The sequence below is a fragment of the Diabrotica virgifera genome, chromosome 2 (genome assembly GCF_917563875.1).
Source record: "Diabrotica virgifera virgifera chromosome 2, PGI_DIABVI_V3a".
In the NCBI taxonomy this organism is placed as follows: Eukaryota; Metazoa; Arthropoda; class Insecta; order Coleoptera; family Chrysomelidae; genus Diabrotica; species Diabrotica virgifera.
Genome location: NC_065444.1, coordinates 253158254 through 253182134, shown reverse-complemented (window position 1 = coordinate 253182134; position 23881 = coordinate 253158254). Strand labels below are relative to the sequence as shown.

Sequence of the window (23881 nt, the reverse complement as noted above, 5' to 3'; positions counted from 1 at the left end):
TGCCACAATATCATAACTTAAAAATAAAAATCGACCTGCTTCGGGATTTTTCCTTAAAGTCGCTGGTTTAAGAAATAACGAATTTATTCCTTTCATTTGCATCATACTGTCGGTGGAAAATAGTGTCGCGCTCGCTTGATTAGCAATTAAAAAACAAAGGAGTTTTGAATATTGTATTGCAAAAACTCTTCGGGATTTCATCAATCGATGTTTAAAGAATATCTACTTACCTTGGCAACATTCAAATTTTCAGTTTTTCACATAGTTTTTGAGGGTTAAAAATGGCCGATTTCGCAATTTTTCAATTTTTAATCGCTTATATGTCAAAAACTATCATTTTTAGGGAAAAGTCACTAAAGACCTTTTCTGTTTGGAATGATCCAAAAAACCTAAAAAAAACTTTTTTTCGTGCAAAAAAAATAATTTTAGGAAAAAAACAAAAAAAAACGTTTAAAAAATTTTTGACCACCTTTTGGTCCTGGCAACATGCAAATTTGTTAAAAGCAGTCCTTTTTGAGTAAGATTGTGCAAAAAATCCGAATTAGAATATTTTTCCTAGCGGATGCGCAGTGGCTCTCTGGACTACTATCCTATTTCTATATTGAGCTTCTTGTAGGTATCTAATTTGTGGTGATGCGCTTTATATCATCCGCATTTTTGAGGAAAATTAGAAATTAATATGCGAGTAGAAAAACAAATTAATATTCTCTACGTAAAATAAGAACCATTTTTATTAATAGAATAAATTCGGGTATAATCATCGCTTTGTAAAGAAACATTATTTGCATTGTAAAAATTCCAATATCTAAATCTTTGGCTCGCTTCGTCATCTCTGCTTGATCTCTGTGGCAAATTTGTAGACATATAGTTTCCCCAAAAATGTGAGTAGTTTTCTTCGTAATTGAGTGAAACATTAACTTTGTTATAATCTTCTGAATGGTACCTAAAAGGAAAATCGTAAATATATGCCGACAACAGACATAATGCAAATATAATATTCACTAAAATAGGCTTAATACAGTAATTTACATAAAAATTTTATGATACTGCAAAAATACCCCAAGATTGGCTGGAATCAATATTCATCCCACTACCAAAAAAGCCAAACCCGCAACACCGTTCCGTCTGAAAAGCCTTATGAGTCATGCAGTAAAAGCTCTATTAAAAGTACATAACCCAATCTATAAAAAGTGCGAAATAATCATCGGAGACGATCAGTTTAGATTCAGAGCCGGCATGCGAACCAAAAAAGCTCTCTTCATTTTACTAGTTGTCGCCCGAAAATATGACCAACAGAAATAGTTATTTTTCTACAACCACTATTCAAAGTGCACTTTTCTGCACGGTTTTATGTTAGCAAACTTGATATTTTCTCACAGTATAAGATATTTGACATTAGTGTGCAGAAAAATGACGTTTCTGTGCCGCAAAGTGACGTTTCTGTGCCGCAAAGTTCTTTTCTGCACAGTTGACTACCTCATTCTGAGTAACGTTATATTCTGTTTACATCCGTGGACTACCGCATTCTGAGTAACGTTATATTCTGTTTACATCCGTGGTTAAACTTTAGACAAATATATAACCTATAAGACAATTATTATATTTAACTATAGCATAGAAACTAAATTATGGATGTTACAACTGATTTATTTTACAATTTTATTCTTATTAAACATTTTATAATTATCAAATAACCAATAAGGATTTAGCAACCTGTGCAAGAGACGTCGAATGAAGTAGGTTTTGTGTAAATCCGTGACTGCATAAATATAATGTCAATAATGTATAATAATTGTTTAAATTTAAACAAATTAAGGCAGTGCATTAATTTTTTAACTGATTTCTGTGCAATTTATTTAGGTATAAGGAATTTAAATTGATTAGTAGGTATTAATTAAATACAGTTTAAAATTTATCACATAGGTACCTATTATAATTAATCGTCGTTTGGAAATTGTGATTTTTATTTTTAGGAAAAACTGTGCTTGTAGAAAAAGTATAGTGTGAAACACGTGCAGAAAGGTAATTTCTCACTCGTTTGAATTGCGGCACTCGCTTGCGCTCGTACCGCAACTTTTCAAACTCGTGAGAAATTAGTACCTTTCTGCACTTGTTGCACAATATACTATTTCCTAACTAGTGCGGAAAGTCATACTTTTTCGCACGCGATTACAGTTTGCCGAACGACGTGAAGCAGAGTTCGGCAAGCAGTCGAGTGCGGAAAAGAGACTTTCCGCAAGAGTTAGGAACAATATTTTTTCTATGAGAGTATAAAAAATGACCAAATCTTAATCAATTAATTGAACTAAAAAATAACGCTAATAAGTTATAATAATCCCGAATTAAAGTCAATGCGGTGCCTAAATACCTGTTATGCAGTAATGAATGGTGTATATCAATACAGGTTTTAATATTTTAAAGTCATAGCAACGATGTCAAACAAAGCAATTATTGTCAAAAGCACGTTACACACTTTAAAATTTCCAAGCAATTTTACTTACGTATCTTTAAATAATTCAGTGATTTAGATGGCATCAAGTGACGAAGAACTACCCCCATGTATTCTCGAGGTTGTCAATAATCTTGATTTGTTACCGGAAAAATCAGTAATAGTTATTTTCCTAACAAGTGCAGAAAGTCATACTTTTCCGCACGCGACTGCAGTTTGCCGAACGACGCGAAGCGGGAGTTCGGAAAGCAGTCGAGTGCGGAAAAGAGACTTTCTGCAAGCGTTAGGAACAATATTTTTTCTATGAGTCTTTAAAAAATGACCAAATCTTAATCAATTAATTTAATTAATATGAAAATACATACACAAATTAATTATTTGACAAGGTTGTCAAAACCAAAGTTTCAGCATAATTGGTTAGAATGACGACAGTATTGGTTTCCATGACGACGATTCAAAACCACTGTTATTTTCTACTGATTTGACTTTCGAATATTATGTCAAAATTATTTTATTTCATCAAATTCTCGCGTTAATTTCATTAAAACATGAACACAATAAGATATATTTGAAATAAATTAGTAAATAATATCTAAATATTAGTTTATTGCATGTATTATCATTACTTTAAGGCCATATTAACATATCTAAATTAACACGCGTGCGGAAAAGTAAAACGCGTGCGGAAAAGTAAAACGCGTGCGGAAAAGTAACACACGTGCAGAAAAGTAAAACTTTCTAAACTAAAATGCGTGCGCGAAAGTAGACATGTTTGCACGCTCGTAGAAAATAGTATATTGTGCAACAAGTGCAGAAAGGTACTAATTTCTCACGAGTTTGAAAAGTTGCGGTACGAGCGCAAGCGAGTGCCGCAATTCAAACGAGTGAGAAATTACCTTTCTGCACGTGTTTCACACTATACTTTTTCTACAAGCACAGTTTTTCCTAAAAATAAAAATCACAATTTCCAAACGACGATTAATTATAATAAGTACCTATGTGATAAATTTTAAACTGTATTTAATTAATACCTACTAATCAATTTAAATTCCTTATACCTAAATAAATTGCACAGAAATCAGTTAAAAAATTAATGCACTGCCTTAATTTGTTTAAATTTAAACAATTATTACACATTATTGACATTATATTTATGCAGTCACGGATTTACACAAAACCTACTTCATTCGACGTCTCATGCACAGGTTGCTAAATCCTTATTGGTTATTTGATAATTATAAAATGTTTAATAAGAATAAAATTGTAAAATAAAACAGTTGTAACATCCATAATTTAGTTTCTATGCTATAGTTAAATATAATAATTGTCTTATAGGTTATATTTGTCTAAAGTTTAACCACGGATGTAAACAGAATATAACGTTACTCAGAATGCGGTAGTCCACGGATGTAAACAGAATATAACGTTACTCAGAATGAGGTAGTCAACTGTGCAGAAAAGAACTTTGCGGCACAGAAACGTCACTTTGCGGCACAGAAACGTCACTTTTCTGCACACTAATGTCAAATACCTTATACTGTGAGAAAATATCAAGTTTGCTAACATAAAACCGTGCAGAAAAGTGCACTTTGAATAGTGGTTGTAGAAAAAATATATTTTTCTACAACCACTATTCAAAGTGCACTTTTCTGCACGGTTTTATGTTAGCAAACTTGATATTTTCTCACAGTATATTTGACATTAGTGTGCAGAAAAGTGACGTTTCTGTGCCGCAAAGTTCTTTGCTGCACAGTTGACTACCTCATTCTGAGTAACGTTATATTCTGTTTACATTCGTGGACTACCGCATTCTGAGTAACGTTATATTCTGTTTACATCCGTGGTTAAACTTTAGACAAATATATAACCTATAAGACAATTATTATATTTAACTATAGCATAGAAACTAAATTATGGATGTTACAACTGTTTTATTTTACAATTTTATTCTTATTAAACATTTTATAATTATCAAATAACCAATAAGGATTTAGCAACCTGTGCAAGAGACGTAGAATGAAGTAGGTTTTGTGTAAATCCGTGACTGCATAAATATAATGTCAATAATGTGTAATAATTGTTTAAATTTAAACAAATTAAGGCAGTGCATTAATTTTTTAACTGATTTCTGTGCAATTTATTTAGGTATAAGGAAATTAAATTGATTAGTAGGTATTAATTAAATACAGTTTAAAATTTATCACATAGGTACCTATTATAATTAATCGTCGTTTGGAAATTGTGATTTTTATTTTTAGGAAAAACTGTGCTTGTAGAAAAAGTATAGTGTGAAACACGTGCAGAAAGGTAATTTCTCACTCTTTTCAAACTCGTGAGAAATTAGTACCTTTCTGCACTTGTTGCACAATATACTATTATATGCTTCATAGTCTTCGGAAAAGAATTTGTTAGAGTAAGACGTGACCTACTATTAGAACGTTTGCAAGAAGTCATTAAAGATGTGAAAGACATCAAACTAGCAAAAAATTTATATTGGAACCAAAATGCAAGAGTTAGGATCGAAGGTTCCACGTCCGCATAAGTAATATTTAGGAGGGAAGTTAGACAAGGATGTGTTCTGTCACCCCTGCTATTTAATCTTTACTCCGAGTTTGTGTTTATAATAATAACTACATAAGGAAAATAGGAGAAACTAGAAAAGACTATCAAAAGGAAAAAATACGAACTAAACGTTGAAAAAAAAAGCATCATAAGATAAAAACATAGTCGTCATAAATGAAATAAAAAAGAAACTTCGGCAAATAAAAATTTGGAAGATTAAGTAAATAGTTGTATATCAGTTAAAACTACGTTTATTTTGATGCTTCAGTCTTGAAAAGATACAAAAATTAACTTAAGGGCCTCAGCGTGTATTGACTTTTTCCACAAGAAGATATAGGTCTGTATTTATTTATAAGCGAATAAAAGCTCTATACCGCAACTACAGTTATTCAAATGTCACATTATTTTAATGGTGTAAAACATGTCTACAAAGGAGAGAACCCACTACTGATAACAGTCCTGACCTCAACAACAGTAACAATTTATGAATCCATCTTTAAAAAATGTGACATTGTGTACTTTAAAGGCATTATCAAAAGTCAATAAAAGGAAAATCCTAGTTTTATAATTTCTAAGTACTTCATGATATTATAGATATTTTACTAATCGATTACACAACCTACGCGATATTATCAACAAAGTCTCTTGTAATGATCGATATAAACACCGTTTACGCTGAAGCAGTATAAAAACGATAATCTGCTCTGGTTCTTCCTAGCTGTCGCATATTGTAAAATTGTACAGAAATTTCTGAAACTTCGAAGGCCACTCAGGTAGCAGATCAAGGAGAGGGGACTTCGGTTGAATACACTGGTGCTAAGAGTAAACATCCATTTAGAATGCATTGTGCACGAAATCAGAAATTTTGCAACATTGCCAGATAAAATCGTCGAACAATTGTTTATGTAGATTTACATTTAATATTTTTTAATAAACCTGAACATTACAAATGTCGTGAAAAATAGGACACTAAGTGCACAACCCCGTGAAATTATACACAATGTTTTAATATGTACGCAGGAGGAAGTAGAAAGAACTTTTACTGTGAAGGAGGCAACACATAAAAAACCGAAAAACCTTTGAAACCCGATTGATCTGACAACGTTGCGTAACTAAAGTTTTCGATCGATCTGGCCTTGGCAGTTTCAGATATTTCTGTCGACTTATACTCACCTGCGGGAATATTATACAGGGTGTCCCGGAAAATAGTGCGTTCCTTTAAGGTATGGATAGAATACACAATTTAGAACAAAAAAGTCCTATACCTTTTTTTCTAAAGTTAACCGTTTCCAAAAAAAAGATTACATTGGTTTCCATATACCTGAATTTTAATCTTCAGAAAATTAAATAATCTGGCAACATGTTACGCACTGGTGAATAAGAACTCGTTTGTGTCTTACAGTATTTAAAATAATCCAACCTAATACTTACTATTTTTGTTTACTATAATTTTTTTAAGATGTAGTTGAAATATGGCATAATTTTAAACGAATTATACTTACATATTTTAAGATGAAAACACATGTTTTAAATGAACCACCACTTTTGCGAACACATGAATTCATAGAGTAGCATGCACTCATACGACGAGAAATTCCAGCAAAACATTTTGAAAGAATTTTATTCATCTTAGGTATGGATCATCTTAGGATTCATCTTAGGATCTTTAGATAATTAAAGGTATTATCATCATCATTTGGCTCTACAACTCTATGTGAGTCTTGGCCGCGTTTACTATTTCCCTCTATTGTTGTCGGTCCTGAGCAGCTATTTCCCATTGCTGTACTCGCATTTTGCGTAGATCGCTGGCTACTGCGTCCTTCCATCTCTTTCTTGGGCGACCAACTGACCTTTTTCCATCGGGCCTTTCCCAGAATGTGGCGTTTAGAAGTCTTTCGTCACTTGATCTTAGTACGTGACCCGCCCATCGTATTCTGTTTGATTTAATGTAGCGTACTATGTTTTTATCTCCGTATATTGTCTGGAGTTCATCATTGTGTCTTCTTCTCCATTCTCCTGTTGTCTCTTCTTGCAAGGCCCATAGATAGTCCGCAGTATCTTTCTTTCAAGTACCAGTAATTTTGTTGTTTCCCGCTGATTCAGAGTCCAGGTTTCGCTTCCGTACGTTATTGTGGGACGAATTATTGTCTTATATACTCTTATTTTTGCTGGTCTTGAGAGTATTTTTGATTTAAGTAGGATCCTTAACGAGTAATATGCCCTGTTTCCTGCAATAATCCTGGCTGCCACGTCCTTTTCATAGTTATTTTCAGATGTTATGATCGCTCCCAAGTACTTAAAGCTAGTACGCTAGTAGGTATTATGCCTCTCCATTTATTGATCTGCCATAAATAAACAACATAATATCATAATATTCCTCATGAACACACGATTCAAAAACATTTTCGGCGTTGACACTAAACAGGATTCTTCCAAATTATCTGTTTACTAAACATGGGACTATTTACGTTTAGATTTTTGTACTTCACAGAGTTGCCAGATTTGAATTTGCGTTCCAAAATGTTTTATAGTTTTTTGGTCAAACGGTTGAATTTAGAAAAAAATGTTATAAGAGTTTTTTGTTCTACATGGTGCCTTCTACCTATACCTTTAAGGAACGCACTATTTTCCGGGACACCCTGTATAGGAAGAGAGAAGAAAGGAAAAAAAGAATCAGTAACAATCGTGGCACAGGAAGTACGGAAAAGAGGTGTAGAAATCAACGAAGGAAAACCAAAATACCTACTCTAGAAGAGAATATAACAGGACGAGAGAACTCAAGGTAGAAAACTACATTCTTGAAAGAGTGCAACAATTTAAATATTTGGGAGTAGTCGTGAATGCAGAATGGTCAAAATAAGAGAAGTGAAGAAGTAACGGAGCGAATACTAGCAGGCAACAAAACATACTGGAGATATCAAAGGCTAATGAAGGACAAGAACTTATCCAGAAATACAAAACTGAAAATATACAGAGTTGCAATCAGACCAGTAGTTACGTACGCAGCTGAAACAATACAAATACAGAGTTGCAATAAGACGAGTAGTTACGTACGTGCTGAGACAATGTGTCTCACAGAAAAAGATCCTGGGACGGATTATGTGCCAGATAAAAATGGACAACGGATAAATGAGAAGAATAATGAACCATGAACTAAGAGACATCATGAAGGGAGAAGATATAGTTAGATTTATTAAAGTGCAGAGTCTGAGATGGCTGGGACACAAAGAGAGAAGGAAAAACGACCTACTGATTAAGAAGATCACCAGATGGAAACCAGAAACTGAAAGACCAAGGGGAAGACCCAGAGAGAGATGGGAGGACCAGGTCATGAGAGATATCAAAATTCTGAAAGTGTAAAATTGGAGGGAACTATGCATACATCGAAATGGTGGAAGAAAATTGTAACGAATGGCAAGTCATATAATAAACTTTGACAACACTCAAGTGGAATGCGGAGTGATTCACTGCAATAAGCGAATCAGAGAGCTCTAAGTAAGAGCGGCAAACATTCCATCCGGAATGAAAAGCCTTGATATATAACCGAAATATAAATCAGTCTTGACGTACGGATCAGAAACACTTACCAAAGCATCGTCTACCAAACTAAGAGTCACGCTGAGAAGAATGGAGCAGTCAATGTTAGGAATAACTCTGTGAGACAAAATCAAAAACGAAAGAAATCAATAGCCAGGTTGAAGTGGAGATGGGAAGGACACATAGCCAGAATGACAGATGGGCGATGGACATGGACAAAGATGTTATCGGAATTGAGATGGACTGACGACTTAAGAAATCTAAATAAAAACTGAATGAAAGCGGCGCAGGATAGACGGGGTTGGAAACGAGGGGAGGAGGCCTATGTTCAGCAGTGGACTTTTGAGGCTGGATGATGACCTCTATAACGAGGAATATTTGGTTATAACGAGGAAAAATGAGATCAAAGAACATGTTTCTTTACCTGTTCTTGGCGTGGTGAAGGTTATAAATAAATACTTCCTGTATAAAGAAATGCCAACATCTGTGTTATTATCCAGGCCAGTGCTGTAATAAAATACACCTCCTGCAATAAACTTCTTTCTGTTTATCTATCGACCGATATTCAATATTGTAGGAAATTTACAATATTCGATTGTACAATATAATAAACTACGTAAGGGGCATCAAAATATTTCAATATTATTGTTGTCTAATATAACGAGATCCGCTTATAACGAGGTAATTAGTCCGCGGCTCTGAGCTTCGCTGGTGTCGCTCCTAGCGGACTACTAATTCAACTTTCACCGGTAATTTTTAAATTTATTATTTAATTGTTATCGCTTAATATTTTTACAACGCAAAAAAGTAATTAAATTGTAATCGATTTTTTTAAGATTTTGCTAATCATTTTGACGTTCTATTGATAAAATATGAATTTCTTACTTCGGATACTTTCACAATTATCGTGTAGATGGCGCTAAGATTGATAGATTAATTTATAATTACATATTACGGAACATTAAAAAAACATTCAGTATTTAAAACGTAAGTATATTTAAGGTAAAAGTATATACCACAGCTTTGACCAACTAATATTTTTTATAATTAATGTTTTTATTTTAATTTTAAATTAATCACTTTGACATATATGTCAAATTTCCGGTAAACGTTTACAAACTTGCCACTACTGGCGCTCGCGAATTTGTAAATATCCCCTCTACGCACGAGCTCACAGCGTATAGAGGGAGTCTACTGTACTAACCTGCAATTTTCCAAATCGTTTGTGTAATAGTAAGGGTGCTTGTATTCTGCTCGGTTAACGAAATTACTGGATATTAAGTTAGCCGTTGTTTGACTTAACTCCGCGCTTAGAATATTGACAAATCTTGACATTTCCATCGGTCTTTCTTCTTGTAGCGTTTGTGTTAGGGCCAATATATAATTTCTGGCTAGTCGAAGAGTTTCTATTTTCGACAGTTTTTGAGGTATGGAATTATTATCTGAATGGGTCAATCGAATTGGCATGTAACTGTAATCAAAATATGTAATAAATAAAAGACTATAAAATGCGTTATTGATATTGTTAGTACCTTCCACAACCATGTGATCTGTCTTTAAAAAGACAACAAACTTAATCTACTTCTCAGCCCTGAATACCTACCAAGAGATAATAAATAAAATCAATGAAGCAGCTATGAAGCGCTCGGCACAAAGGAACAAAAAGGATACTCCATTGTGGTGGACAAATGACACTGGTAATATAGTATATATAATAAATAACCAGTACAACATCTTTACAAAAATATGACGGTAAACATTAAAACTGGAATAATATTAACTAGAAAAATTCCTATTAGTGAGGTTCTAGAGCAAGGCTGCTGCATAGCACCTACAGTCTGCAAAATATATCTGCTGCAATATATTTTTTAAACGTTTATTCAGCAATCTGTTAGTTATAAAAATTCTAACAATAAGCGTCTTTGGGGTTTGAAGTAAAAAAAAATTGACGTTAGAGAGGTCAGTCCAATGACTGGACCTCTAGTATGGAACAAACATGACATTCCGATAATATGCTACATACAAACATACATTTTACATTTACAAACAATACATATATCTAAAATATAACCACAATTACGGTGAGGTATAAAACTTATTTATAAATAAGGTCCAGTGGATTTTTACGTTTTAGTCTGTGAGTTTTTTGACTATTATCAAGCAAGTTTATTGCCAGGGCATTTGGATGGCTTTCTAAGCGTTTTATGTACCGAACAATGCACTGAACTATCACTTCTCTGATCGTAGGTACTTCTAGATCACAATAAATGTCTTTGTTTGAATGCTGCTGCAATATAGGCATCCCAATTGAAGGCGAGATATTGTACATAATACACTGCGCTAACGGCCAAGCAAATCTAGCTGAAGATAAGAGTGCTATAGACTTAGAAAACGAAAACTGAAAGAGAAGTACACCAAGTGGGGCCTCACAATTAGTACACAAAAAACCGAGTACTTAGCAGAAGGGAAAAAACCAGAAAGCCTTCAAATTGAAATGGTAACTATAAAATCAACCGAAATCTTCAAATCCTTATGATTCCAAATAACATCAAAAGCAGGGAGTAAAACAAAGAAATACATTCCAGCCTTCTGTCGTCCATTGATAAACATAGTCCTCTAACAACTCTTTCCATCAATGTCTATCCTGAGCAGCATACTTCCAATTTGTTCCAGCTATCGTTTTTATGTCATCTACTCCTCTCATCTGTGGTCTTCCTCTTTGTCGTCTACCTTCTTAAGGTCTCCAATATTGTATTGTGGCATTCCAACGTTGGTCTTTTTGTCTAGCAATGTTGCCTGTAAATCTCCATTTGAGTGGAACAGTAATTTGTGTTGTGATATCCTCGACTTTTCTTTTTGATCTTAGCCAGTCGTTCCTCCTTTTATCTGATAGTCGTATACCCAGCATTGCTCTTTTCATTGCCCTTTGTATTTTGGCTAGTTTATTTATGTTGGTCTCGGTTAGTCAGGACTGTTGTGGAATAATAAAATAACCAAAGAAAATAAAAAATAATTTATACAACAATAATAAATCTTGGGTTATCAACTATTTTCAATGGGAAATAAGCCACAATTTTACCAAAAAAATTATTTTGTATTTTGACAACGACACCTGACTTGGGAGGCGAAACGTTAATAAAATCATTTTTTTTTTGGTAAAATTGTGGCTTATTGCCCATTGAAAATAGTTGATTATAAAAATGCCACAAGGAAATAGCTTCAGAACAAAATCTTGGGTTGTATAGCGTCGAACCCTGGGAAATAAATCAAAGAAACAAATCAAAAATTAAAGCCATGGTAAAGAAGTATTGGAGACGATGTTAGACACTAGACTTAATAAGGTGACGAACGAAGATACTTTGAGAGAAGTGGAAATTAATCTAGGCATAATAGAAACAATTGAAGCCAAAAGATTAAACTGGTATGGGCATCTGCAGAGAATGCATGAAAATACATGGCCAGAAAGACAGAAAAATGGACTCCGCCACTAGAACAAAACGAGGTAGATCAAGACGGTCCTGGATAGAAGATGTTGAAGATTGCGTCGACAAAAAAATACTAGGATGCGAGGAACGACATCAGCTGTAGGAGACTCGCCTAATATATAACTTTTCGATTTAAACAGTATTCCAATTGTATAAATATTTGTGAGGAAACACACTTGTTCAAAAGACGTATAAGGACATAGCTTAATAGTATCTTAACAGAAATTATATCGCACAGAGGAAGATAGCACAAAAGATAGTCAAGTATGAAGCGAAAGAGATAATAAAATCACAATTAAAAATAAAATAATAATTAAAATAATCAGATCTATCACACGTTCTTGTAATATATGACAAAAAAAAACTAAGAAAATATATAATAAAGGGGACTTAAATCAAAATGACGGAGTCGTGGCTTACATAAATTGCAAATATTCTTTCAAATATGATATCGTAAAACTAGGACCAACAAACGTTTTAAAAATAAAATTAATTATTGATAATAGCAATACAATTATGGTTCTTGCTTTTTATAGATCACCCTCTAAGGAAAATTATAACCCAAGTATTTCTGAATTTATTAATAATTTACAACATTTCTTACACAATAATACTATTAACTCTGAAAGTTACTGCACTTTGTTGGAGATATCAATATTGATCTATTAGATTTAAATAATGATACCATAGAATATATAAGTACCTTAAACGAGTACGGATTTATATCCACCATAAATAAGCCAACTCGAATAAAAGCTTGCTTAGATCATATATTTATAAAATCAAAAATTATTAGTTTAGATAATATTATTCCTCTAGTAATAGAAACTGATATAACAGATCACTTTGCAATAGCGTTACAAATAGTCTTCAGTAAAAAAATTAATAAAAAGAAAAACCAATATTATACTAAAGGTATTAACTACAAGAAACTTGTAGATTATATATCTAAACAAACATGGGACTGTATTCTGAAATACAACAATCCAGATTTAGCAACAGATCAATTAATAACAATTATACAACAAAATATTGCCAAATGTACTTATTATAAAACAAGAAATAGAAAAAACACAAAAATTACACCATGGATTACACAAGCTCTAGTAAAATCCACTAGTGAAAAAGACAGACTATATCGACTAACAAGGCTTCATCCAAATGATCACGATTTATTACAAAAATATAAAACATATAGAAATAAACTGCATTCACTTATCGACAAAACAAAAAGGAACTTTTATAAAAATAAGATCCTAGAAAGTTCAACTAACAATAAAGAATTATGGAGTGTAGTGCAAGATTTAAGTGGACCAAAAAAAGGAAAAGTACCTATTGAGAGTCTTAAAAACCAAATGGGAGATATGTTGACTGAGCCCTCTGATATTGCAAATGAATTTAATAAAACATTTTCAGAGATGGGCAAAAGTTTGGCTGAAAAAATTAGTACTAATCCGCTCCAAATATATGAAAATACTGTCTTAACAAACTCAATGATTTTATTACCTACAAATACATTTGAAATAGAAACAATAATAAATGAACTAAAGTGTAAAAAGGCAACTGGTATTGACGACATTACTGCAGAATGTTTGAAAACAATTTCACCATACATACTCGAGCCATTGGTTCATATTATCAATATATGTATAGAAAAAGGAATATGGCCTAAAGCCTCCAAAACAACAGTAGTCATACCAATATACAAAAATGAAGACAAAACTCTTGCTGCAAACTATCGACCTATATCTCTTATTCCGCATATTTCTAAAATATTTGAATTATTATTGAAAAATAGGCTTACAGCATAGGTATATCAAAAAATATAATTTAATTTCCCCTCACCAATTTGGTTTTAAGCAAAATACTTCCACCCAAGATGCCATTTTGAATTTAACATCTAAAGCATATGAAGCACTTAACAAAAATAAAGTTTGCTTATGCGTATTTCTTGATTTGGCCAAAGCTTTTGACACTGTTAGTCACAATAACCTTGTGGTGTTCCTTTCTGCATAACTATTATTGTTATTATTGTCATTATGTCATTCACTCATGTCAATGTCATGTCATTGTCATATCATTATATCACAGTTTGTCAATCATAATGTATGTACAATTTTAGTTTATTAAAACCTTTAATTCTCAAGGTTTTCATTATTACAATTTAATAAACTAAAATTTATTCAACAATGGATAAACTACTCAAGCCTGATCGACTAGACATCGATTCCAATTCAACAAATGCAACACAACTCTGGACACACTGGAAGAGAACCTTTCAAAACTTTCTAGAAGCAGCTAATGTTTCTGAAGACAAAGATAAACTGAATTTATTGGTGAATTATGTAAATCCTGTAGTATATGAAGCTATAGGTGAATGTACCACCTACACTGATGCAACTGCTACCTTAGAAAAACTATACATAAAACAAAAGAGTGAAATATTTGCCCGGCACACATTATCTACACGAAAGCAACAAGTGGGTGAGTCCATTGATCAATATTTACTAATCTTAAAACACTTAAGTAAGGATTGCAATTTTCAAGCAGTGTCTGCTGATAGAAATAAAGACGATTACATCAGGGACTCTTTTATTCGAGGTTTAAGTGCTTCAAATATTAGGCAAAGACTACTTGAAAGCGCCACTTTAACATTAGATCAAGCATATAATTCAGCCAGAGCTTTAGAAATGGCCCAACAACAATCAGATTCATATATTATGTCAAATTCTATTGTAAATTCTATTACTACTGATAACACCCTTCAGAATACTGCACACGAAACTGATCAAAACAACTTGACTAGCGCAGCTACCTTTTCAAAATGCTGGTTTTGTGGAAAAAGTCGCCATACTAGAGATAGATGTCCTGCTAAAAATCACCAATGCTCTTGTGGTAAATTCGGACATTTTGAGCAAGTCTGTAAAAGTAAGAATCAAAAACAAAAATCACATGTTCATAACAAAACATCTGCTGCTTTAGTTGGAATGCTATCTGCTGCTTCTCCGTCCTGTTTATCAAAAGCTATAATAAAAATTCATGTAAATAATTCTGAGGTTGAAGCTCTAGTAGATACTGGTAGTACAGACAGTTACATTTCAAATAGTATTGCCATTCAAAATCAACTACAAATATTCCCTACAAATTTAAATGTACAAATGGCTTCCTCATCTTTAAACTCTCCAGTTTGCGGCTTTTGCATTGTTAACCTAAAAATATCTGAACATACCTATAAAAATTTTAAACTTTATGTTCTAGAAAACCTATGCTCAGATGTCATAATTGGTCATGATATCCTTAATAAACATTCTGGAGTGCAGTTCAATTTTGATGGTAAGAAACCTCCAATTTCAATCTGTAATCTAACAACAGCAATTGTAAAACCATACCCACTGTTTGCCCATTTAACAGGAAACTGCAAACCTATCGCCGTAAAATCAAGACGCTATTCCTTTGAAGATTCCAAATTCATAGACACTGAAATTCAAAAATTATTGAAAGAAAATATTATTGAAGCAAGCAATTCTCCATGGAGAGCACAAGTACTAGTTACTAGTAATACAAATCATAAAAAACGTATGGTTGTCGATTATTCTTTAACTATTAATAAATTTACTGAACTAGATGCCTACCCTTTACCAAATCTCGAAATTTTAGTAAATAAAATTTCTCAATATGAATACTTTAGTTCAATCGATTTACGAAGTGCTTATCATCAAATTCCCATACTAGAACATGAGAAAATCTATACTGGATTTGAAGCATGTGGCAACCTCTATCAGTTTACAAGAATTCCATTTGGTGTCACCAATGGAGTAGCATGTTTTCAAAGAACGATTAACAACATAATAGAGAATGAAAGATTAACAGATACATTTGCATTCCTAGATGATGTCACTATTTGTGGAACAACAAAAGAACAACATGACAAGAATCTACAAAACTTTATGGAAATCGCAAGGAAATATAAATTAATTTTAAACGATGAAAAATCGAAATTCTGCATGACTCAAATTAATATACTTGGATATACTATTGAAAAGAAAACTATAAAACCAGATGCTGAAAGACTGCAACCCCTTATCAATTTACCAGTACCAACAAATATCACTTCATTAAGAAGAATTCAAGGAATGTTCGCCCACTATTCAAAATTCATACACAAATTTTCGGAAAAGATACATCCTATTGTCAATATCAAAGAATTTCCCTTAAATCAAACTCAAATATATGCCTTTGAAAAGCTGAAACAGGACATTGTAGAAGCAGTAGTCACTTCTGTTGATGAAAATGAAATATTTACAGTTGAAACAGATGCCTCCGAATTTGCCATTGGAGCTCAACTTACACAACAAGGAAAACCAGTAGCATTTTATTCAAGAACACTTTCAAAAACAGAACATAATCATTCAAGTGTTGAAAAAGAAGCTTATGCAATTGTGGAATCCATAAGAAAATGGAGACACTATCTTATGGGCCGACACTTTAAAATTATTACAGACCAAAGGTCAGTTGCTTTTATGTTTGACTTAAAATCAACATCTAAAATTAAAAATGAGAAAATAATGCGTTGGCGTATAGAACTGTCCTGCTATAAATTTGAAATTATTTACAGACCTGGGAATCAAAACATTGTTGCGGATACTCTTTCAAGAATATCTGCTGCTATTCACCCCACTATGTCAGATAAAAATTTATTCAATTTACATAACACAATGTGTCATCCTGGAATAACCAGATTCTATCACTGGATACGATGTAAAAATCTACCTTATTCTTTAGAAGATGTCAAACGAACTATCTCTTCTTGTCCAATCTGTGCTGAAATTAAACCAACATTTTACAAAAACAAAAGCACTTTGATTAAGGCTACAGCACCTTTTGACAGACTGAATATAGACTTTAAAGGACCTTTACCATCTAACAATCAAAATAAATATCTGCTGAATATTGTAGATGAATATTCAAGGTTTCCATTTGCATTCCCATGCTCAAATTTATCATCTTCAACAGTCATCAGTTGTTTAACTGAGTTGTTTACTACTTTCGGAACTCCTGCATATATTCACAGCGATAGAGGATCTTCATTCTTGTCTGCTGAGGTAAAATCATTCCTAACAAGTCATGGTGTTGCTTCCAGTCATACAACTCCATACAACCCTCAAGGAAATGGACAATGTGAAAGATATAATGGTATCATTTGGAAAACAGTTCAACTAGCAATTAAATCTAGAAATCTTCACATAAACCAATGGCAAGATGTACTACCTGATTCTTTACATTCAATTAGATCTTTACTGTGTACCTCTACTAACTGTACTCCACACGAACGTATGTTTAATCATCCCAGAAGATCAACAAATGGTACATCTATTCCAACTTGGCTTAGTACTCCTGGAACTGTTTTCCTCAAGAAACATGTTAGAAATTCGAAATATGAACCTCTGGTGGAAGAAGTCCAACTCCTAGAAGCAAATTCAGACTATGCACATGTCAGATTACCAAATGGAAATGAAACCACAGTATCGGTCCGACACTTAGCTCCGAGAGGAAATACTTCCCTTTTGGCAGTAGATGAGGCAACTATTGAAGATAATGAAAAACATGTAGAAAACCAGTCCCCCATGATAAATCAAAACATGGAACCATTGAACAGTGTAGAAGAAATTAATACCATAGATAGTCAACTTCAACAACCTTTTTCTGCTCCTGGTGACGGTCCAACTACTTCAACTTCAGTTCCCCCAGAACTGATATTGCAAAAGCGAATAAGAAAGCCTCCTTCCCATTTACAAGATTATGTCAGAAACTAACAGCGTGGATGAATGTGGTGTTCCTTTCTGCATAACTATTATTGTTATTATTGTCATTATGTCATTCACTCATGTCAATGTCATGTCATTGTCATATCATTATATCACAGTTTGTCAATCATAATGTATGTACAATTTTAGTTTATTAAAACCTTTAATTCTCAAGGTTTTCATTATTACAAACCTCTTACAAACCTTAGAGAAAATTGGTATAAGAGACAACTGTTTACAATTATTTAGAAGTTACCTCTCTGAGAGACAACAGGTAGTAAGGGTCTCCGAAGTAATAAGCGGACAAAGAAGTATAACATATGGAGTGCCACAGGGAACAGTATTAGGTCCTGTCCTGTTTAATCTATATATACATGGATTATTTTCATTACAGAGTACAGGGCATATAATTGGGTTTGCTGATGATAATGCTATTATTTATGATGCTGAGAATTGGTATGAATTAAAAACAAAAGCAGAATGTGATCTACAACTAATAAAAGAATGGTTTGACTACAAAATACTAACAATCAATTTTAAGAAAACTGTTTATCTACCAATATTTAACTCTAACTTGACCACTGATCTTTTCAAACCCCTTCAAATATCACATAATAAACAAAATTTTTATATTAAACCCGTAACAAATGTTAAATATCTAGGAGTTTTTATAGATACACATCTAAAATGGGACTTTCACATTAAATATATCATTAAAAAGCTACAGTTTATCCTGTATAAGTTTAAACATCTTAAAAAACACATACCTAATAATATTAATAGGTGCGAAGGTATATATTATATACCTTCGCACACTATATTACGGACTAATAGAAAGTCATCTCCGTTATGGTATACTGGCTTGGGGAAGCGCCCTGAAAACACACATTCTCCCACTGGAAATCATACAAAGAAGATTTCTGAAAATTATTTTGTCTAAACCATACAAATACTCTACAGATAGATTATATAAGGATAGTAATATATTTTACTTGAAACAGTTATACTTTCTTTGTGTGTCTTTAAAATATCACACCATGAAAACAAACACCTCTATATGATTCCGAAAATGACAAAGTCCTTCTGTCAAAGAAGTTTTCTATTTCTAGCCCCAAAAATATATAATCATATCCCCAGTGATATCAAAAATACTAAGAATGTTCTTCTATTTAAAAAGAAATTAAAATCATTTCTGATGGAACAAACAAGAAATTTTTGTGACATCATTATATTTACATACATTAAAAAACAAAAAAAATAAATGAAACTCTAGAGTCACTACCAATTTTTATACCTATATTTCAAATTTTATATTGTTTTAAACTGATTTATTTTGCTTATTATTTTTATCATATTTAATAAAACATGCGTATATACACCATTCTTCAAAAATATTACTAACTGATTGAGCCATACATAATTGTTAAAAAAAAATTAATTATTCGTGCTTTATTGTTAAACTAAGTATTTATTTTATTGTTTTCATTATATTATTTATTCTACGTATCATATTTACTAAAACATAACTACTGTGTATTTACAATTAAAAAACGTACCTATCCATTTATTGTATTATATTATATTGTATTATGTTGCTATTTATGTTATTTACGTTAATATGTTATTATTTATTATTTTATATCCTATTTACCGAAACAGGTGTATCCACACCTCTCGGAGACCTTCGGGTTAATTTATTCACTTTATATGTAAATATCTAAAAAGATTGTACCTATTATTGTTGAATAAATTATTATTATATACAAGGAAGCTAGGAACGAAGCAAACAAATTTGGTCATAACTAATCAAAGACGCCCCCCTTTAAATAAATGAAATAAATAAGTGCCTATATATTATATCATTATTCAATATACATACCTAATATTACTAATTATTAAATATCTTAAAATGTTACCTCCTAAGCCTGTCTAAAGCCGCATTTAACCCGTGCATCCGATTGCGTTCTCTTGCGTTTGCCTTCGATCTTCTCAATTTTATTTTGTACACTCTCTTATGCTCTTTTTTTGTAGATCTCCCTTCCATCTTTACCACTTTGGCACATTTTTCTACAATGCGACTATTAAGAGTATCTCCGTTTGGGGAGTCCTATATATAATTTTCCGGGATTATCTGATTTTCAGCCCAGCGCCGTCCAACAAGTTTAATCTAGGTGTCGGATTGTTCCGGCAAAAGTATATGTTACTTCAAATCAAATGAAACTGTAGGTATGTACATTCAAATTATTTTTTCTGGTTATTTCATGTTTAATGTAGTTCGATCTATCAATGCTATTTAAACCGATTCATTTTTTTAGAATCCTGATTGAAAAATTTAAACGTAAAATATTACATTATTACAGAGGGCCGAAAGTACCTGAAAACTTCAATAATTTTATTTTAATAAGTTACAGGGGTGAAAAGAAGAAGAAAATTTAGTGTGATTTTTAATTTCAACTATTTCATTCAAAAAACTTTTTGTTTATTCTAATCTTTCATTCTGCGTTTAAAGTTTTCAAAAATATTTATAAGTTTACTCAGGATTCGAAAAAAATGAAGGCATTTAAATAGCATTTTACCAAGATTTTGCGTTTAGTCTCTTAACGTGTTTTTTTTTTATTAATTTTTATGTGTATTGTACACATTTATAAAATTTTCGTGTATTACAGGTTGCATAAAAAAATTTACAAATAATTAAGAATTCCTATTTAATTTGAACTTTCCCATCAGCCCATCATCATCATCAGCCTTCTGCATCCAAAATTGAACATAGGCTCCCCTAATTTCTTCCAGTTCTGTTAGTCTTGAGCTTCCTGCAGCCAACTTCCAGCGATTCTTTTAACATTTGTTCTTTTAACCATCTGTAGGTGGTCTACCTATGCTTCTTCTGTCTGATAATGGTCTCCTTCTTCTCTTCTTTAGGTGCCGTGTCTGTATTCAGACGTTGGCCGTCATCATGTTTACAATTTCCTGAAACCTTCCTGTATCAGCTGCTGCGCGAAAAAATTCTTCTAGTGTGGAGCCACACTATTGTCTAATATTACCTACGCAGCCATGAAAGTTTCTTTCGACCAATCCATCTCTTTCCCTCCACTTTTCCTCGTATTATAAGACGAAGCAGATGGTATTTAGGCCCTCGAATTATAAGGCCGAAGTGTTCTGCTTTTTCCCTCTTTATGATGCTTAATGGTCTCCACATTGTAATTTTTTGGGTCCACTATCCGTCATTCATACTGTCCACATGGCCTTGCCCTTCTTCTTATTTCCTCATTTCTAATCCTGTCTCATTTGGGGTGAGTTGGGTTCAAAACAGACGGACCATGCTGTAGCGCTACGTTGTGGATCCACAAAAGTAGTTTCCGATGATTTACCGTGGGTTCTTGTGTGGAGTAGACGTTTCACTCCAGACGAGTCCGCCCCAGCGACTGTGGCCGGCTACAGTCGCTCGTCTGGGGTGGAACGTCCACTCCACATAAGAACCTAGGGTATATCATCGGAAACTACTGTTGTGGATCCACAGCGTAGCGCTGCAGCGTGGTCCGTATGTTTTGAACCTTAACAATAACTCGCCACGCTGGCTGGCAAGACGGGTTGTCGAGTGTGGGGGGATATAGAGAAGGAATTTGGAGTTTAGGGTAGGATAATACTGGGATTTGGGCCTGGTTTCCTCTAAGTGGGGAGTGGAGGAAAAACTAGGAGCTCGCGTGTGCAGAGATGCTAAATCCCTGAAGTAAGTTTACCCTCTATCGGGATCATGGAGGTGTGCCTACCCGCTACCGCTGAAAAAACGATGGCTAGACGACACCAAAGCCAAAGTGGGAAGAAACTGGCACCAAATAGCACAAAACAGAGAAGAGTGGAGAGCTCATGGGGAGGCCTTTGTCCAGGAGTGGATGCAAACAGGCTGAAGAAGAAGAAGAAGAATCCTGTCTCTGAGAATCAGTGGAAATCACGAAAATTCCATTCTTCTTTGGGTCACTCTGAGTTTGGTTGCTGTGGCTTGGGTTAAGAAAACTGTTTCGACTCCTTAACTCATGACTGGGAGCACATCCTCTTTTTAAAATAATTTAGCATGGTGACTTTAAAGATGTTTGATCTTGCTCCATATGGGGCGCATGCTAAAGTGATTTTTTTTGTAGTTCAACGGTTTGGTTATCCCTGGTTTTGATTTCATGACCTAAATATTTATATTTATGAACTAATGCTATTTCGTTGCAGCCGACTTTTTGATTTTCGCTCGGTATCAGTTTTTTTATGTATAACAAAATGATGGTAACTGCATTGTGCTTTCTTATGTGTATGGGTGATTCCATTTCAAATCACTAAATTTTGGAGCAAAAAAAATTTTGGATCTCCGATTTGTCTGAAAATTGGTAGATATATAGCTTCTGTGGGACGTAAAAATAAGATATTTAAGGACAAAAAATATTCTTCTTCTTTTTTTCTCAAAATGTTATTTTATGCGATTTTACAGTGATTTGGTGTTTATTTAAACAAATTTTGCATTTTCTATCGTAAATTATCAATGGAAAACATAATATTTTAATAGAAGGGACTCAAAATGTCATTATCTGGCATTATAACAAGTTGCTTTGTTTCAAAACAAGTTTTGATCAAATTTTATAGTGTAGAAAACGTTAAAATACCGTTTTTACATTTTTCTCCATTCCCAAAATACATCATAATCGATTTGGGTGAAAATTTGCCCGCAGATAGCCAAAACATAGAACTTTAAGTGGTGAGAAGGATTTGAATTATATTAAAATACGAACAAAGTTACATTCAATATCACAGTCAAAAATATAGGCGTCTACTCTAAGTACAATAAACTCGAAAATATCGACCTCACGACAAAAACTGCTAAAACTAAATTGTAATAATTGTAAATACGATTTATTTGAAACAATTTCAGTTCCTAACATTTTTGTTGAAAAGTTAAAAATGGCGGATATATTGAACAAAACAGGTTCTCCTTTAAAATCAAGTGGCGGCTAACGTAACGGAGAAATTCATTCGTGATTTTAAATTTAAATTCGACTACTATTGATTCCCTAAAAATTAGAAAAATAAAATTATGGGCAGCTCGGCATGCAAGGTCAAATGCTATCCCGATTGGACTAATATACTTTTGAGTCTGATATTACTGCATGTAACTTTTTTGGTATTGTAATATAATTCAAATCCTTCTAACCACTTAAAGTCCTATATTTTGGAAATCTGTGGGAAAATTTTCAGCCAAATCGATGATGATGTATTTTGGCAATGGAGGAAAATGTAAAAAATGTATTTTAAAGTTTTCTACACTATAAAATTTGATCAAAAACTTGTTTTGAATCAAAATAACTTGTTATAATGCCATATAATGACATTTTTGAGTCCCTTCTATTAAAATATTATGTTTTCATTGATACTTTACGATAGAAAATGCAAATTTGTTTAAATAAACACCAAATCATTGTAAAATCGCATAAAATAACATTTTGAGAAAAAAAGAAGAAGGTTTTTTGACCTTAAATATCTTATTTTTACGTCCCGCAGAAGCTGTATACCAATTTTCAGACAAATCGGAAATCCAAAATTTTTTGCCTGAGTGATTTGACATGGTACATATTTAACTTTGGTGTAGACATAAGCTAAACAGTGTCTTTATATTCTAGAAAAGTCTGTACCTATCCTCCAATCTTGCTCTTCAATTTATTGTTACTTCATCAAAATCGCAACAAAGGAAGAGAATACAGAATGAGAAAAAAATAAGTAAAAATACTCTGTTACGCAGACGACACAATAATGATAACCCAAGATGAAGATAGTCTGCAAAGACTAGTCCAGATATTTAACAAAAGAACAAAAGAATTTAATATGACAATCTAATCTTAGGAAACTAAAACAATAGTAATCAGCAAAGAACCAATCAGATGTAAAATAGAAATTAATGGCATTAATATTGATTCCATATTGATGGCATCAATATGGAACAAATAATGGAAATAGAATACCTTGGAATATGGAATTGTCCCAGCTATGGAGACCTGGACAAAGAAGTGAGA

At 32.9% G+C, this 23881-nt stretch overlaps 1 protein-coding gene across 1 annotated transcript; it reads right to left on the bottom strand.

The window, feature by feature from the left end:
* Positions 1-702: 702 nt before the first annotated feature.
* LOC114338225 (neurogenic differentiation factor 6-A) lies at positions 703-19933 on the bottom strand. Its single transcript, XM_028288815.2, has 3 exons — positions 19754-19933; positions 9753-10019; positions 703-943 (listed from the first exon to the last, which is right to left on the bottom strand). Exons 1-3 carry the CDS (start codon positions 19879-19881, stop codon positions 709-711), a joined length of 630 nt encoding a protein of 209 aa, XP_028144616.1. The 5' UTR covers positions 19882-19933; the 3' UTR covers positions 703-708.
* Between the last annotated feature and the right edge of the window lie 3948 nt (positions 19934-23881).

What these genes read in the sequence shown, in the direction of transcription:
- LOC114338225 (XM_028288815.2), bottom strand. Translation starts at nt 19,881, where the DNA reads ATGGAAGGGAGATCTACAAAAAAAGAGCATAAGAGAGTGTACAAAATA. An exon ending in GCTTTAGACAGGCTTAGGAG is followed by an intron (nt 10,020 to 19,753) that starts GTAACATTTTAA and finishes TTTTGATTACAG; the next exon opens with TTACATGCCAATTCGATTGA. An exon ending in AACGATTTGGAAAATTGCAG is followed by an intron (nt 944 to 9,752) that starts GTTAGTACAGTA and finishes TTTTCCTTTTAG; the next exon opens with GTACCATTCAGAAGATTATA.